General features: G+C 46.9%; 1 protein-coding gene across 1 annotated transcript in view; it reads right to left on the reverse strand.

Annotated features, from left to right (window-relative positions):
• Positions 1-16,946, reverse strand: part of LOC122542557 (microtubule-associated protein 1A) — a 130,498-nt gene that overhangs the window by 109,296 nt on the left and 4,256 nt on the right. Inside the window, exon 2 of the mRNA XM_043680428.2 lies at positions 2,758-2,859. Coding sequence (XP_043536363.2) covers positions 2,758-2,859 — 102 coding nt within the window. The remainder of the gene's footprint in view (positions 1-2,757; positions 2,860-16,946) is intronic.

The raw sequence follows: 16,946 nt of genomic DNA on the forward strand, positions 1-16,946 counted from the left end.
ATTCCTTGTGACATCAAGAATTTATCAATCTCTGCCTTGAAGACATTTAGCGTCCTGGCCTCCACTGCACTCTGCAGCAATGAATTCCACAGGCCCACCACTCTCTGGCTGAAGAAATGTCTCCGCGTTTCTGTTCTGAATTTACCCCCTCTAATTCTAAGGCTGTGTCCACGGGTCCTAGTCTCCTCGCCTAACGGAAACAATTTCCTAGTGTCCACTCTTTCCAAGCCATGTATTATCTTGTAAGTTTCTATTAGATCTCCCCTTAATCTTCTAAACTCCAATGACTACAATCCCAGGATCCTCAGCCGTTCCTCGTATGTTAGACCTACCATTCCAGGGATCATACGTGTGAATCTCTGCTGGACACGCTCCAGTGCCAGTATGTTCTTCCTGAGGTGTGGAGACCAAAACTGGACACAGTACTCCAAATGGGGCCTAACCAGAGCTTTATAAAGTCTCAGTAGCACAACGGTGCTTTTATATTCCAACCCTCTTGAGATAAATGACAACATTGCATTCGCTTTCTTAATCACAGACTCAACCTGCATGTTTACCTTTAGAGAATCCTTGACTCGCACTCCCAGATCCCTTTGTACTTTGGCTTCACGAATTTTCTCACCGTTTAGAAAGTAGTCCATGCTTGTATTCTTTTTTCCAAAGTGCAAGACCTCGCATTTGCTCACATTGAATTCCATCAGCCATTTCCTGGACCACTCTCCCAAACTGTCTAGATCCTTCTGCAGCCTCCCCACTTCCTCAGTACTACCTGCCTGTCCACCTAACTTTGTATCATCGGCAAACTTCACTAGAATGCCCCCAGTCCCTTCATCCAGATCATTAATATATAACGTGAACAGCTGCGGCCCCAACACTGAACCCTACGGGACACCGCTTGTCACCGGCTGCCATTCCGAAAAAGAACCTGTTATCCCAACTCTCTGCCTTCTGTCAGGCAGCCAATCCTCAATCCATACCAGCTGTATCCATACCAATCCATTACTGCTGTATTGCTGGGCCAATTAGCATAGACACAAAGCCAGAAAGTTGTTGACAGTCCTCAGTCAAGTTAAGGGAGACTCCTTCCATTGTCAAGTCTACAAGGTGTGATTTAAAACCCACAGAAATATAAAAATTACCAATCTGCCACTGGAATTTCCAAGAATTAAATAATAATCTTGGGGATGCTGGAAAAAATGCAGAGAGGCATTCAAACAGAAACATGCTCCCTTATTGCCTGTCAGTATTTTTTTAATAATTATTAATATTCAAAGATGAAATCAAAGGTTGTTTTTTGAGAAGGTGACCAAGCATGTAGATGAGGGTAGGGCAGTTGACGTGGTGTACATGAACTTCAGTAAGGCTTTGATAAGGTTCCACATGATAAGCTGTTGGAGAAAATGCAGAGGCATGGGATTGAGGTTGATTTTGCAGTTTGGATTAGAAACTGGCTTTCTGAAAGAAGGCAGCGAGTGGTAGTTAAAAGCAAATTACTGCGGATGCCGTAATCTGAAACCAAAAGAGAAAATGCTGGAAAATCTCAGCAGGTCTGGCAGCATCTGTAAGGAGATGGGGTGTAGGGACTGTACACAATATTCCAAGTGTGGCTGCACTAGTGTTTTGTATAGTTGCAGCTCTTTTCTCTCCTTACAGATGCTGCCAGACCTGCTGAGATTTTCCAGCATTTTCTCTTTTGGAGCGAGTGGTGGTTGATGGAAAATATTCAGCATGGAGCCCGGTTACTCGTGGTGTGCCACAAGAATCTGTTTTGGGACCACTGCTGTTTGTCATGTTTATAAGTAAGTTAGACACAGGCATAGGTGGATGGATTAGTAAATTTGCAGACGACACTAAAGTCGGTGAAGTAGTGGACAATTTGGAAAAATTTTACAGGTTGCAGGGGGACTTGGATAAACTGCAGAATTGGGCTGAGAGGTGGCAAATAGAGTTCAGTATAGCTAAATGTGAGGTGATGCATTCCTTGAGGTGTAGGGACTGTACACAATATTCCAAGTGTGGCCGCACTAGCATTTTTGTATAGTTGCAGCATGATATTGCGGCTCCGGAACTCAATCCCTCTACCAATAAAACCTAACACACCGTATGCCTTCTTAACAGCACTATCAACCTGGGTGGCAACTTTCAGGGATCTATGTACATGGACTCCACACTACCAAGAATCTTTCCATTGACCCAGTACTCTGCCTTCCTGTTATTCTTACCAATGATTCAAGAAAGCAGCTCACAGTCACCTCCTCCACGGGCAATTAGGGCTGGACAATCAATGCAGCCCTAGCCAACCATGCTCTTACCTGCAGAAGGAATATTACCCTTTTAAAACAGAAATAGGTTAACACTGTTTCAGGATCACACTCAGAGGGATTTCACACCAACACATTTGACAACGTATTTCAGGAAGAGATTCTGAAAATCTTTAAAATTGTCGTTGCTATGACGACAACCACGTAACCTTAATCTTGAAGCAAGCCTGGCATTAATTCTACATGTATTTAAAATAAAATCTCAGAATTAGCATTTATATAAAAAAAACATTAATTCCAGACTCTATCGAAGGTGCGGTTTGATGCTGACAGTCCCACAGTGTGTGTGTAGGAAAGAAGTGTAGGGCAGGTTCTGACGAGCCAGGTTTTGGCGGGGGGGTTCCATTGCAAACCACTTACTCTGGTGAGCCAGGGGCTCGGGTTCCGGCTTAAGGACTGCGTTCAGCCAGGGCTGGAGGGGGCTAGGGGGCCTTACCTCTGATTTCAGCGGAGAACTGGGCCGAATGCCTGGTCACAAAAAGCCGCAGCTGCTGGTCGAGGTTGAACGACGTGAGATCGACATCCCAGGATCGGAGTCCTGTTTGGGGAGAGGAGGGGAGGGGGAAGAAACAGACAGTCAGTTACTCGCTCCTCAGTTAGAAAGACATCACTCTGCAACCACTAAACAGTGGTCGGTAATCACTGATCCCGAGAGGGCAGCAAGAGGACATTCAGCCCATCGAGACTGCAATAGGCCCCTGAAGGGTATCCCACTCAGAGCACTCCACTTCCTACAGTATGGGGCAATCCCCCCATGGCCAATCCATCCTAACCCGCACATCTTTGAGCAGGGGAAAATGACCAACCTCCTACAGTCACCCGAGGAGGGGTTGGAACCCGGATCCCTGGGGCTGTGAGGTAGCAGTGCTAACCACTGGGACACGGTGACTTGTTGCTGGAGTGCCGCACTGTTGGGTCAGCCCCCTCTAACTTCCCCCTCAATGTCAGTTGTAAATCGGCTCTGCCTTTTTGGTGCCTTGGGTTTTCTGGGATCTTGCTGTGTTCAAGTGGCTGCCGCGATTGTCTACACCAGCACAACTGCAGCACTCCAAGAAAATTCAGCACCCACCTTAACCCTAACCCCCCCCCCCCCACCCCCCACCAAAAAACAAAATTCCCAAAACCCTAACCCCCATTGCTGAATCATTGAGCCATTTGCCACATCTGGCCAACTGAAGATAGAGCTGTGAGCAGCCGTGTCTCTAACAGCAGCCAGGCCACCACCTTACCCGCGGGTAGATGGAGAGAGGGAGGGAGGGAAGTGTTGGGGGCTGCAACGAGGCAGGCGAGACTGTGTGGGTCTGGAGCTGGGAGACACAGGGAGGATTCCTGTCCTTGACCACGCTTTCCTCACTGTTCAGTCTTGAGTGCTGGCATTTGATATCAGTCCCTTATTGCCCTGAGTTGCATTGGCTCACTTGGCCATTTCTGAGCTGGTTGAGTGTGACGAGGAGGGGTTTAGAGGGATAGGGGCCAAGTGTTGGCAAACAGGACTTGATTAATTTAGGATGACGAGTTGGATCGAAGGGTCTGTCTCCACGCTGTACATCAATCAGAAAGGTAATGAGACCAGATTTCCTCCCCCGATTGACATTAGTGAATCAGCCTTCTGTAATAATCTGGTAAATATTACTCACAAGACCAGTGTTAATTCCAGGCTTATTAATTAACCAACTTCAAATTCGACAAGCTGCCGTGTGGGGGTTTGATTTCATATCTTCAAAGCTTTAGATTATTCATCCAGTAATATTACAGTATGCTGTCGTATACTAAATCTCTTGAACAAAAGCTGACAGCTAGACAATTGACTAGGAGCAAATTACTGCAGACGCAGGAACGTGTATTGAAAACAACAAATTCTGGAAATCACAGCAGATCTGCTGATACTACCTGACCTGCTGTGATTTCCAGCATTTTTTGCTTCCAGACAGTTGGCTGTGAATCGCTTTGACACCACTCCCTGTTGGATGTTTGGGGTGGTGGGTTGTGTGGGAGGGATTGTCCAGAAACAGGAATAAAAGTGTGGCAGAGGGGTGGGTGTAAGGCATTAGCTATGTTGTTGCTGTCAGTTATAGACCTCTTGCTCCCTGCAGCAGTCAAATTGCGAATCAGGAGTATCCCAAGTACCAAGGGCAGTCATCGATCCAGCATCAGCTGATCGACCCGACACCAACAGCAGCTTCTCCTTTTCTGTGGCAAATGCCCTTGACACTGGCACCGCTCGCTGACCAGGGAGGAAACGCTCAGTCATGCTGCAGCAGTGTCTCCTGTCCAACTGACTGCGTGTTCTCTCACAGAGCTGGCCAAGCGTTTACCTCTTTAATATCATCCTCTACCAAAAACTGTATTCCCACTGACATCAGTGTTTATTTATCCTAGTTTATTTATCGCATTTCCAACGCCCCTCCTCCCTACCTTTTATCTTAGCCTGCTTGGCACACTTTCCTCATTCCTGAAGAAGGGCTCATGCCCGAAACGTCGATTCTCCTTTTCCCTGGATGCTGCCTGACCTGCTGCACTTTTCCAGCAACACATTTTCAGCTCTGATTTCCAGCATCTGCAGCCCTCACTTTCTCCTGGTTTATTTATGCTGAGTCACTATCTTGAGCGAGCGTTGACTCAATCACACAGGCAAACCTTGGCCAAATCTTCCTGGATCTTATCTCGCTGCTTAGACAGAAGGAAGTGACTTTATAATGCCACTTTGAACACAAAATCCCAGCTGACAGCGCAGTCAAGGAAATGCCAACTTTCGGATGGAACACTACATTGAGACTCTATCTGCCTGCTCAGGGAGAGGACTACAGAAAGCGATCCCAACGGAGTAATTGAGTTCGATCTGGTGTCGTGATCAATATTTATCCTTCAATTAAACCAGGTTACCTGTGGGATCTTGCTGTGCACACATTGGATGTCACACTTTTAGATTACATTCTCTACAGTGTGGAAACAGGCCCTCCGGAAGTCCAAGTCCAAGTCCAGACCCAGACCCATTTCCCTCTGACTAATGCACCTAACACTACGGGCAATTTAGCATGGCCAGCACATCTTTGGACTGTGGGAGGAAACCCACGCAGACACGGGGAGGATGTGCAAACAGACGCCCAAGGCTGGAATCGAACCTGGGACCCTGGCACTGTGCGGCAGCAGTGCTAACCACTGAGCCACTGGTCTTTTTTTTCCCCTTTTTTTTGATCACACTTCAAAAGGCACACCATCGGCTGCAAAGCACTTGGAATGCCCTGCAGCTGGGAATGGTGCTATATAAATGCAAGCCTTTCTTTTCTTTAGTTGACACACTCCGGGGGGCATTGCTATGTTTAAGGTGTGCCTGAATGGGGGGAGGATACAGCATTGCAGGGAGACAGTGCGGGATCAAACTGTGTAATCACAAGGACAGCCAGCAGAGGGAGCCCGGAACTGAATGCGAACATTCAGTCAGTAGATTCAATAACAACCACTACATTTATATAGCAGCGCCAATGCGGTACACTAACACAGGGAGTGTTTTCAGTTAAAACGTGGAGGTACTAGGGCTGATGACCAAAGGTCGATTTATGGAGCACCTTAAAAAGAGGAGAGTGAGAGAGAGATTCGGAATTCCGGAGCTTGGGACCTAGGCAGCTGAAGGTCGCCATTGGTAGAAGGATGGTAATCAGGGGGTGATCTCAGAATGAGGGGGCTGCGAAGCTGGAGGATGTCACAGAGCCACAGAGGGGTCGGGGACCATGAAAGGATTGGAAAATAAAGATGAAAATTTTAAAATTGAGGCACTATCAGACTGGGGTCCCCTGGTCAGCGAGTACAATGTCTGGATGAGATTGTCCACCGAATATGTTGCTAAACCAAAACACCCTGACAGGAAATAACCCTTTACAAAAAGTCAGCTGATTCTCATCAATTCTGTTTTGATAATATGCAGAACAAGAGGGGGTCCAGAGACAGCATGGGGCTGTGACTGAGTCATTACAGGACAGCTCACACTCAGAGGCTCACATCGCCTTGCTGTTCTCTGGGAGGTGGGGGTGGGGCTCGACACGAACATTCTCTGGAATGGTTGCACAGACTGGACAGAGTTTAGCAGAGTGAATTGATTGAAGTGTGTGAGATCCCGAATGGTCTGGACAAGGTGGGTGTGGAAAGGATGTTTCATTTAGTGTGTGAGTCCAGAAGCAAAGGATTTAATAATTAAATAATGTCCAATTAATTAATAATTAGGAAAGGCCGTTTTTGCACAGAGTGGAAGAGTTTTTTGTTCTGAGGATTGTGCATCTCTGCCTCAGAAGACAGTGGAGGTTTGATCATTGGGTATTGGATAGATTCTCTTTGGAAATGAGAGGTTGTCAGGGATAGAACGTGTAGTGATTGTAACGGGGTCAGCCAGGTGGACTTTATAGAATGAGTTCCCTGATTGGGGCTGTTAATCTGGTCCAATTCAGGAGCCCTGGCTGACAGAGATAAACAGGAGTTTCTGGGGTCTTGTTCACTCAGAGCTGGCTCGGAGGGAACTAGATCAGTGTCAAATACTCTTCAAGTGTAAATAAAGGGTGCCTTGGTGACCTGCCTCTGTGGAGTTATTTCAGAAGGGAATATGGAAGTTGATCAGCCATAATCTGATAGAATTGGGTCGAGGGACCGAATGGCCTATTCCTGCCTGTTCCTATGAAGCAATAAAAAAAAGAAACAAATGGCTAGGGATAGAGTTAGCAAGGCCACCATTTATTGCCTCTGCTGCAAATCTTACTGCATAAGGCAATCCCATAGGTGCAGATCTGGAGCCACATATTGGCCCAGACTAGGTAAAGATGCTCGCCTTCCCTCCTCAGGTGGTAAAAACAATGACTGCAGATGCTGGAAACCAGATTCTGGATTAGTGGTGCTGGAAGAGCACAGCAGTTCAGACAGCATCCAAGGAACTTCGAAATCGACGTTTCGGGCAAAAGCCCTTCATCAGGAATAAAGGCAGTGAGCCTGAAGCGTGGAGAGATAAGCTAGAGGAGGGTGGGGGTGGGGAGAGAGTAGCATCAAGTACAATGGGTGAGTGGGGGAGGGAAAAGGTGATAGGTCAGGGAGTGGATAGGTGGAAAAGGAGATAGGCAGGTAGGACAAGTCTCATTGATACAGTTAATGTTTTTTTTAAACAAAAACACTACTCCTTTGCTGAATTGGATTCCTGGTATGTTTTGTGCCCAGCTCCTCTAGATTAATAGTTCTGGAACCTGACGACCGCAGCTGCAGATCGGGATAAACACTGTGTTGCTATAATTACTTAATTGCAGCAAAGAAATGACAAAAGCTCCTTTCTGTCCGGTAATTACATCAAGCAGACAGATTGGGAGCAGTGGAAGTAGATTGTTTCACTGCCTTCAGCATCTGCATCTGCCGGGCAGGAAGATCACTGACAGTCTCGCACTCCTCAGGGATACGATCGCCTACGTGCAGGACAGAGGGTTGGACACCTGCCTGATCAGCCTGGACCAGGAGAAAGCCTTTGACAGGATATCACACAGGTATATGAGAGATGTTCTCTCCAAAATGGGCTTTGGGGAGGGAATCTGCAATTGGATCAGACTGCTCTACACCAACATTGTCAGTGTAGTCTCAATCAACGGGTGGGAATCAGATAGCTTCCCAGTCAGATCTGGAGTCAGGCAGGGCTGCCCTCTCTCTCCTGCCTTGTTTGTGTGCTGCATAGAGCCATTTGCCGAGTCCATCAGGAAGGATGCGAGTCTGAGAGGGGTGACTATTCCTGGCAGCGGGGGCCTGCAGGTTAAGGCCTCCCTGTACATGGATGACGTCGCCGTTTTCTGCTCGGATCCGCTGTCCGTGCGCAGACTCATGTGCATTTGTGACCAGTTCGAACGGGCCTCGGGGGCCAAGGTAAACCGAGGCAAGAGCGAGGCCATGCTCTTCGGGAACTGGGCCGACCAATCCTCGATCCCCTTCACCGTTAGGACCGACCACCTGAAGGTGCTGGGTATTTGGTTCAGAGGGGCTGGGGCGTGCACCAAGTCTTGGGAGGAGCGTATCAGCAAAGTGAGGCAGAAACTGGGCAGATGGAAGCTACGGTCGCTCTCCATCGCGGGAAAAAACCTGGTCATCAGGTGTGAGGCACTGTCATTGCTGTTATACGTGGCACAGGTCTGGCCTATTCCCAGAACCTGTGCCGCTGCAGTCACCCGGGCCATCTTCCAGTTTATATGGAGGTCAAAGATGGACCGGGTCCGAAGGGACTTGCTGTACAAAGATCTGGGCAATGGGGGAAAAATACATCCAATGCCACCCTCACCCTGATGGCCACCTTTGTGTGTGGCTGCATCAAGCTGTGCGTGGATCCCCGGTAAACAAACACCAAGTGTCACTACGTACTGAGGTTCTACCTGTCCCCGGTGTTGCGAAGGATGGGCCTGGCCTCGCTGCCGCAGAACGCTCCGAGTAGTTGGACCGTTCCGTATCACCTGTCCTTCGTGGAGAAATTTATGAAGAAAAACACCTTTGATCACAAGTCCATCAGGAAGTGGTCAGCACGTAGTGTCCTTGAGACCCTTCGGGAAAAGGAGAGGGCGGATCCTGTCGAGTGGTTCCCTGTGCAGACTGTCAAAGCCATTTGGTAGAATGCCTCATTGCCAGAACTTTCCAACAAGCACCAAGACATGGCTTGGCTGGTGGTGACAAGGGCTCTGCCTGTGAGATCCTTTATGCACGCTGCCCTCAAAGCTGCTGCGGGGGGGGGACGAGACTGTCACACACCACCTTCTGGAATGTGCCTACGCAGAAGAAGTCTGAAGAGGAATGCAGTGGTGTTTGTCGAGGTTCGTCCCGAGCAGCGCCGTGAAGCGGGACTCCGTGCTCTACGGCCTGTTCCCCGGGACGCACACCGAGACGAACATCAACTGTGCCTGGAGGATCATCAACTCGGTGAAGGACACTCACTGGGCGGTCCGAAACCTGTTGATCTTCCAGCTGAAGGAGTTGACCCCGACTGAGTGCTGCAGACTGGCACATTCCAAGGTCCAGGACTACGTTTGAGGGATGCGCTGAAGCTTGGGGCAGCTGCCGCCAAGGCGCGGTGGGGAAAGACCACCGTGTAACATCTGCCTGCCTAACGAAGAACAGGGGGCCCATGCAGTCATTTGGGCTCTGCTGATGCCTCAGCTAATCACATGGGCATATGATTGAAAAATGTACAGGCCTGGATAAAAATGATAAATTCTGATCTCTGTATGTACATGTTTACATATGTATGGCATGACCAACTGTACAGACCATCAAATTATTTTAGGAATAAAGTATATTTTTGAAATAAAAAAAAAGATGTGTACTGCCTGCAGGTCAGGGTGACTCTGAGGGTCGATGGCAATGGGAACATTCTCCACCCACCCTCGAGCTTCGCAATTGGAGGGAACAGAGGCTACCTGACATATGCAGGGCAGCCGAAAGTGTGCCGAACCTGCGGGAAGTCGGGACACGTGGCGGCGGACTGCAAGGGGACCATCTGCAGGAACTGCAAACAGGAGGGTCACCTGACTAAGGACTGTCAGGAAGCAAAGAGCTGCAACATGTGCGGAGAGGCGGGCCACATGTACAAGACCTGCCCAAGACGGGGGGATCCCCACTTACGCACAGATGGCTGGAGGTGGCAATGCGAGCCGTGGACCCCCAAAGACCAGTAACGTCCACCTAGACAGCAGGGAAACAGAGTCTGGTGGCACCCAGAAAGAAGAACAGGCTGGAGTGGAGGAGGGGGCAGCCAGCGGAGAGACACAGCAGCTGATCCTAGCTCTCGATGGGCAGATGGAAGCAATGGAGGAGGAGGTAATCGAGCAGGCAGAGGAGTGGATACCTGTTAAAAACAGGAAGAGAAAATCCGGCCAGGCCCCCAAAGCCTCCCAGCAAAGGGGGAAAAGACAGCTGCACGAGGGAGGGACGGCCAGCTCTTCGGACGGGGAAGACGGGCGCACAGAATGTCATCACCACCAGCCGTAGATAAAGAGGAGGGCATCTCCTCCCAACCAGGAAACAACGGACCCCCCGAAGTCCACCTTCCACCTGGTGAGAACCAGGGGGTACCCACTGCCCCACAACTACAGACAACTGAGAGCTGCGATCCTCTGACAGTCCCATTGTCAGACACAGAACTGGACGGTGCGGACCCTTGCCTCGGCTCAATGACTCCAGAGCGGGTAAATGACCACAGTGAGGGCTTGGATAGCTACCTCAGCCCAGCGAGGGTCCAGCAGTTCGTGCTCACCATGGGGATGCAGACAACTTCCCCAGAGACAGGACAGTCAAATGGACAACGGTAACCCCATAAACTGGGATTAAAAAAGGTTCATTTGCTATAGTATAACAGGGCACCCACTCAGTAGGTGGGTCCTGCTGAAGCCACAGCTAAATAACAAGAGACTGGATGGTTAATAAAGGAACTGTAAATAGGATAACTGTAAATTCGAGTAATTCAATCTGTTCTTTGTAATGTTAAGGCATGCAATGTATATATTTATGAACGAAAAGACAAATTGTACAAGTACCAAAGATTTATTTCTATGAATAAAGTATATTTTGAAATAAAAAAATCTGCCCTTGCACTTAGTGATTTCCCAGCACGGAATAATAATAAAACAACATAAAAACCCCCCCACAGGTGAGTGGGAGTGGGTCTGACTACAGGATGACATTGTATCACATCCAAGTTCAGTCTCAGGGTTGGCACAGATTTTCATTTCCTCTCTTGGCTGGAGTTGGACAGCGGCACTATTGCAGAGAGAAGTGGGCAGACCCACTACCCCAACAGAGAGGGTAAGGTTTGCTCTCTCTCTCCCTTTCCTGATGTGACTGCCTCCTGCTGGGGGGAAAAAGGGAAATTTCACTAATTGCCACCCCCCCCCCCCCCCCCCCCCCGCAAACCGGTGGACTGCACCAACCGCTCCTCTACACCACCCACTGCCAATTATTTTTCTGAGTTTAAGTTTCTTCCCGTGGTTTCAGAAACAGTTACCAAACTTTGCAAACTCTAGCTGCTCGTTATTTTCTCCACCCACAGGACGACATATTGTATATGTGCATTGCACTAGTGCCAGTGAGAGGCATCGCAGCCACCCTGATCTTACCACCAGCCCCTCCCCCCTCCAAATTAATGCATGCTTTAATTCCAGCACAGGTCACTGAGCTCGAGCAAACTGACTGCATTTGCATGTCACCCTCTTCCCTCTGTAAACCACTGGCTTGGGGGAGGGGGTGCTCAGTGCAGTCCTTGCCTCAGAGTTTAGTCACCGATCGGGGGCTTACACGGATCAGTGCACTGGGACCTGACAAGGGAGCAATGAAAAATAGTAAGTGCACCTTCCGCCCACAACCCCAGAACCCCTCCAACAGAAACTGTGACGTTGTTGTCTCTCGGTCTGAAATTGGAAGTTGCTTTTCAACAGAGAGCGACCGTTTCACTTTGTGGTGTTGTAGATAGCACAGTTTTAATGTAAATATTCAGTTTCCAAAAATGTAAATTCTGGCCGAAGATAATTAACTGAAATTTCAGAAGGGGTGCGATCGACGGAAGACAGAATGGGTGTGCATTTATATAACGCCTGCTCAGAACAGCCAATGAAATTTGTCACTGAACTGTGTTGCAATACAGGAAATGCAATGGCCAATTTGCACACCCGACAGGCAGGTTCAGGCTAGTGCTATTCCCCCGGCATCTGTATTGGATCACAGCATTTTACTCCGTGTGGGTGAAGGAGCAGAGACCTGTGTACCGAAGTCTGCTGACGACACTAAGTGACACAGTAAGTAACATGGATGGGAGCAAAGTTGCCCAGGGCCATTGACAGATTAATTGAGTGGGCAAGACTGTAGCAGATGGAGTCAAGTGGAAAATGTGAGCTCATCCACTTTGGACTCAAAAAACGATGAACCAGATTTTTAAAAAATGTTGGGAACTGCAGACGTGCAGAGATGTTTTGGGGTTCCAAGCATAGAAATCGTGACCAGTTACAAAAACTAATAAAACAAGTGACTTAGTGTGGTAGTGTGGGGGGGGGGGGAAATAAAAAAAACACAGGAGTGTCAAAATAAGACAAGCGACTTTTATAAAGCTGGAGTTACACTTCACCTGTATTAACTGTGTTCAGTTCTGGGTAGCCCAGGAAGGGTATACTGGTCTCAGACACAAGGAGACGGTGAGGTCTGCAGATGCTGGAGATCAGAGTTGAGTGTACTGTGGAAAAGCACAGCAGGTCAGGTAGCATCTGAGGAGCAGGAATTTTTTTTTTCCCCCTGCTGCTCGGATGCTGCCTGACCTGCTGTACTTTTCCAGCAACACACTCAACTCTGGTCTCAGACACAAGTTCACTAGAATTATTCCAAAGATGGAAGGTTAGATTATTGGACTGGATTTGTATTCCCATGAATACAGAAGATGAACGGGTGATCTAGTTTCAGATGTTTAAGATGTTGAAAGAAGCTCTATCAAATCCTAAGATAGCTAACTACATGTAGGTTTCAACTTACACAAGTATTGAACACTGACAATACTGGGAGGAAGCTAATCAGGATGAAAGTTCAAACTGGAGTGTGGCAACCACAAACAGTATAAAACCATTCACATGGAAACCATCTTGAGGTACTTCACAGAAATATTATTCAAACATAAAATGGACCAAGACTTTATACAGAAGCACAGTGCTGGAAATTAAGAGCAATGGAGCAAATTGTAGGGAGTAGGAGATTAGGGGAGAATTCGACTTGGGACTGAAAATCAAGAGATTCATGACCAATAATTATTTGGATGATTACTATAAATAAATGATGTTAATAAAGTGCTTCAATTAAATTATGCTAATGAAAAATAATAATGAATTTATGCTAATAAGTGTATGACAGTGAAATCATGCAAATGATTGCAGGAGCACATCATTGACCTACAGATTATGGTAACACTTCCTGGAGATTAATTCGCTTCTTAATTATGTGCCATCCGGGAAGTCTTAGAGCAGACATACATTTTAGAACAATATTCCATACATTTGCTCAAATCTGTTAACATTAATTCTGAGCAACGGGGCTCCCCTTCATCTTTTCTCCTCTCCCAGGCCCCTCTGATAGAGCAGAGTTGTGCAGCTCATTAACGCTCATTGTTGCATTCTTCACAAGGGTGACACCACATACCCTCTGTCACTTGGTGTTTAGAACACCCTAGATTACCATTGATGTAGACAAGATCCACAAGTCAAGAATCAGGTCTGTTTTACCATCTGCCCCCGGTTAGAATCAAAGAATGGAACAGCACATCATATCTGGCCCATCATGTTTGCTCTGGCTCTTTTGAAGAATTAGTCCCAGTCCCTCACTCCTTTCCCAACATCTCTGCATTTCTTACCTTCTCTAAATATTTGTCCAACTCTCTTTGGAAGATTACCGCTGAGTTTGTCTGCACCAGCCTATCAGGCAATGCATTGCAAATGCTGACTACTTATTGAATGAACCAATGATACCTCTGGCATTTATTTGCGAATCATTGAGCCCTTTGATTCTCAATCATGTAGCCATTGGACATTCTGGCATCGTTGTTGGACCCAACTGGATGTTTTGGTTCACAATTGCTCAGTGACTCCCTCTATCTCCAGGCTGTGTGGTGCATTAACATTCATGCTAGTTCATCTAACGTTTACAGAAGCCCCAAACTCAAGTAAAGGTGAACAAAGGTCATTTAACTGAAAGAGTTAATCCCTTATGGGACTTTGATTAACTCATCCATTATCCAGAGCCTCAACTTCTCTAATATCTCATTCAACAGACTATTCCAAACAGTCACTGTCTTTTAATAGACAATTACCTTCAGGGATCTACTTTAAGTTGACTTCTGAATCTGATGTAAATTTCCATTCTCTATTCTTGAGCCACCACTGTTGCTATACCTTGTTATACCTCTTGGGTGGTGGGTTAGGTGTTATGTAAATACTATTTATTCTCTCAATCACAATTATTTATAAATGCTTTCATCAGTGCAAAGCAATATCTTGGTGTGGTCCGGAATCTAAAGATGACTGGGTTTTGTTCCAATGTGTCTCATGACTCGTGACTTCAGGGCTTTGATTCAGTTGTTTCTCGGAGGCTATGCTGATGTATCGAGTTTCTTTTCTAAATCCCATTTGCCTGCAATGCAGGATAATTGGATCCCTATTAAAAGGACCAAGAATGACCAGCCAAGTTCTAAAAAAAAGACAGATGCTGTGATGTCATGCAGTTTATTTCTTTCCTTCATCTCCAGTCTATTAGATTAGTCAGGGATGAAAAGCATTCTTAAAATATCAAGTCACTCTGACATTCTGCTGAAATGGACACGATTTTGCCAAAGGGTGAAATGGACAGTCTAAACTATTTTATCATGCTAGGGTAATTCTAATTACACTTACAATTTAATGCAATGCTAATGGGATTAGCTTCCCATTTTATATTCTATTCATTATGCATGACACTTGTTCATATGAAGTGTTCAAACTGTGGGACAATCAGTCTAATTCATTGTAAGCATTGTGCATCTGGGAGATGACATCAGGGAGAATTCTTGTACTCTTTGAACTGATGACATGGATTATCTATGTCCTTCTTGAGAAAGCAACAGCTCAGCTGGAAGATGGCATTCCCTCAGTACTGCCTTCATGTTAACCTTGACCTTTTGCTCAAGGCTGTGGAGTGGGACACTGTCTCAGAGTCAGGTACCTCAGCTGACTCTGCGTGGACTGAGGATTGGAGCCTGTCTGGTCTGTGTAGCTCAGTGTCACAGGTTATTGTCTATTCCAAGAGGGTAAATCATCGCTCATCGTCTTAATAGCACTACTCATTGCTGTTTCCTCCCTAATAGTTCCAGACATAGATTAGACTAGATTCCCTACAGTGTGGAAACAGGCCCTTCAGCCCAACAAGTCCACACTGATCCTCTGAAGAGTAACCCACCCAGACCCATTTCCCTCTGACTAATTTACCTAACACTATGGGCAAATTAGAATGGCCAATTCACCTGACCTGCAATTTTTGGACTGTGGGAGGAAACCGGAGCATCCGGAGGAAACCCACGCAGACACTGGGAGAATGTGCAAACACCACACAGACAGTTGCCCAAGGCTGGAATCGAACCTGGCTCTCTGGTGCTATGAGGCAGCAGTGCTAACCACTGAGCCATCATGTTTGCATAATTCAACGTACATGTAAACACACCTCACAGCAACTGCACTGATAATTTTTAAATAATCAATAGAAATTTCAGTAAGGGCCCAATGTCCTTTAAAGAAGGTTAGAAAGAAAATTAGGATTAATAAAGGAGAAAATGGTGGTGAGGGTGAGGTAAGTTGAGAAAGAGTGCAATCATCAGCTATTGTTACTGAGATGAGTCAGTCTTTAAGACATCAGTTCAAATCCCACCCCCATAGACTTTTGTTCAGTTAATTCAGACTGATTCTCTTGGATAAAAGCAAAATTCTGCAATCGCAGGAAATCTAAACAAAACAGAGAATGCTGGAGACACTTAGCAAGTCTGCTAGCACCTGTCAAGAGAGAAACAGAATCAACATTTGTGTCCAGTTCTGTAGAAAGGTCATAATGGCTTTGAAAGGTTACCTCTGCTTCTGTCTCCACAGCTGCAGCCACACCTGTTGATTTTCTTGAGCATTCTCTGATTCTCCTGGTGCTGCCTTTCAGATGAGATGTTCATTTTAGGCCCCCATTTGATCTCTCGTGTGGATATAAAAGTCACGGTCGTCATGGTTTGAGGAACAACAGAGGGGTTTACCTGCATGCAGCAACTGATACTCATCCTGGGGCGGCACGGTGGCTCAGTGGTTAGCACGGCTGCCTCACAGCACCAGGGAGCCAGGTTCAATTTCAGCCTCAGGCAACTGTCTGTGTGGAGTTTGCACATTCTCCCCGTGTCTGTGTGGGTTTCCTCCCACAATCCAAAGATGTGCAGGTCAGGTAAATTGGCCATACTAAATTGCCATGGTTTTAGGTGCATTAGTCAGAGAGAAATGGGTTGGTGTGGACTGGTTGGGCCGAAGGGCCTGTTTCCACACTGTAGGGAATCTAATCTAATCTAAACCAAATATCGTTCAATCTGATGACCTGGCCGTTATCATATCGTTCTTTGTGCACAAGCTGGTACCCATGTTTCCTACATTACTAAAGGGACTACACTTCAAAAGTACTTCACTGGACAGACAAATCTGGGACTTTGAGGAAGGCACTACATAAATGCTTGCTTCTTTTTTCTTTATTAGTAGCTGCAAGTATTAAATGCTGGAAAAGAGGTGTCTGTCAGAACTGCACTGTTCTTTTTGGAAGTAAAGATTAATCACCAGCAGCACCCACTGGGGTGGGACTGAATGTACATCACAGTTTCAGGAGTCAGCAAACCCCACCTTCCTCACTGGGTTTGCTCAATGTGGCAGGGAGCAGTCTGGCCTGGCAAATGGCAAACACTGACAAAGCCAAGCCAGGGATGGTGCAGACCCACTGCCCAAAGTAGGGGTGGGGGTGGTGGGGTGATGGCCTAGCTGTGTTATCACTGGACTATTAATCCAGAGACCCACATAATGTTCTGGGGATTTGGGTTCAAATCCTGTCATGACAGAC

The sequence above is a fragment of the Chiloscyllium plagiosum genome, unplaced genomic scaffold, assembly GCF_037043375.1.
Source record: "Chiloscyllium plagiosum isolate Xiang-an unplaced genomic scaffold, Cpla_swu_hap1 HiC_scaffold_42, whole genome shotgun sequence".
NCBI classification, from domain to species: domain Eukaryota; kingdom Metazoa; phylum Chordata; class Chondrichthyes; order Orectolobiformes; family Hemiscylliidae; genus Chiloscyllium; species Chiloscyllium plagiosum.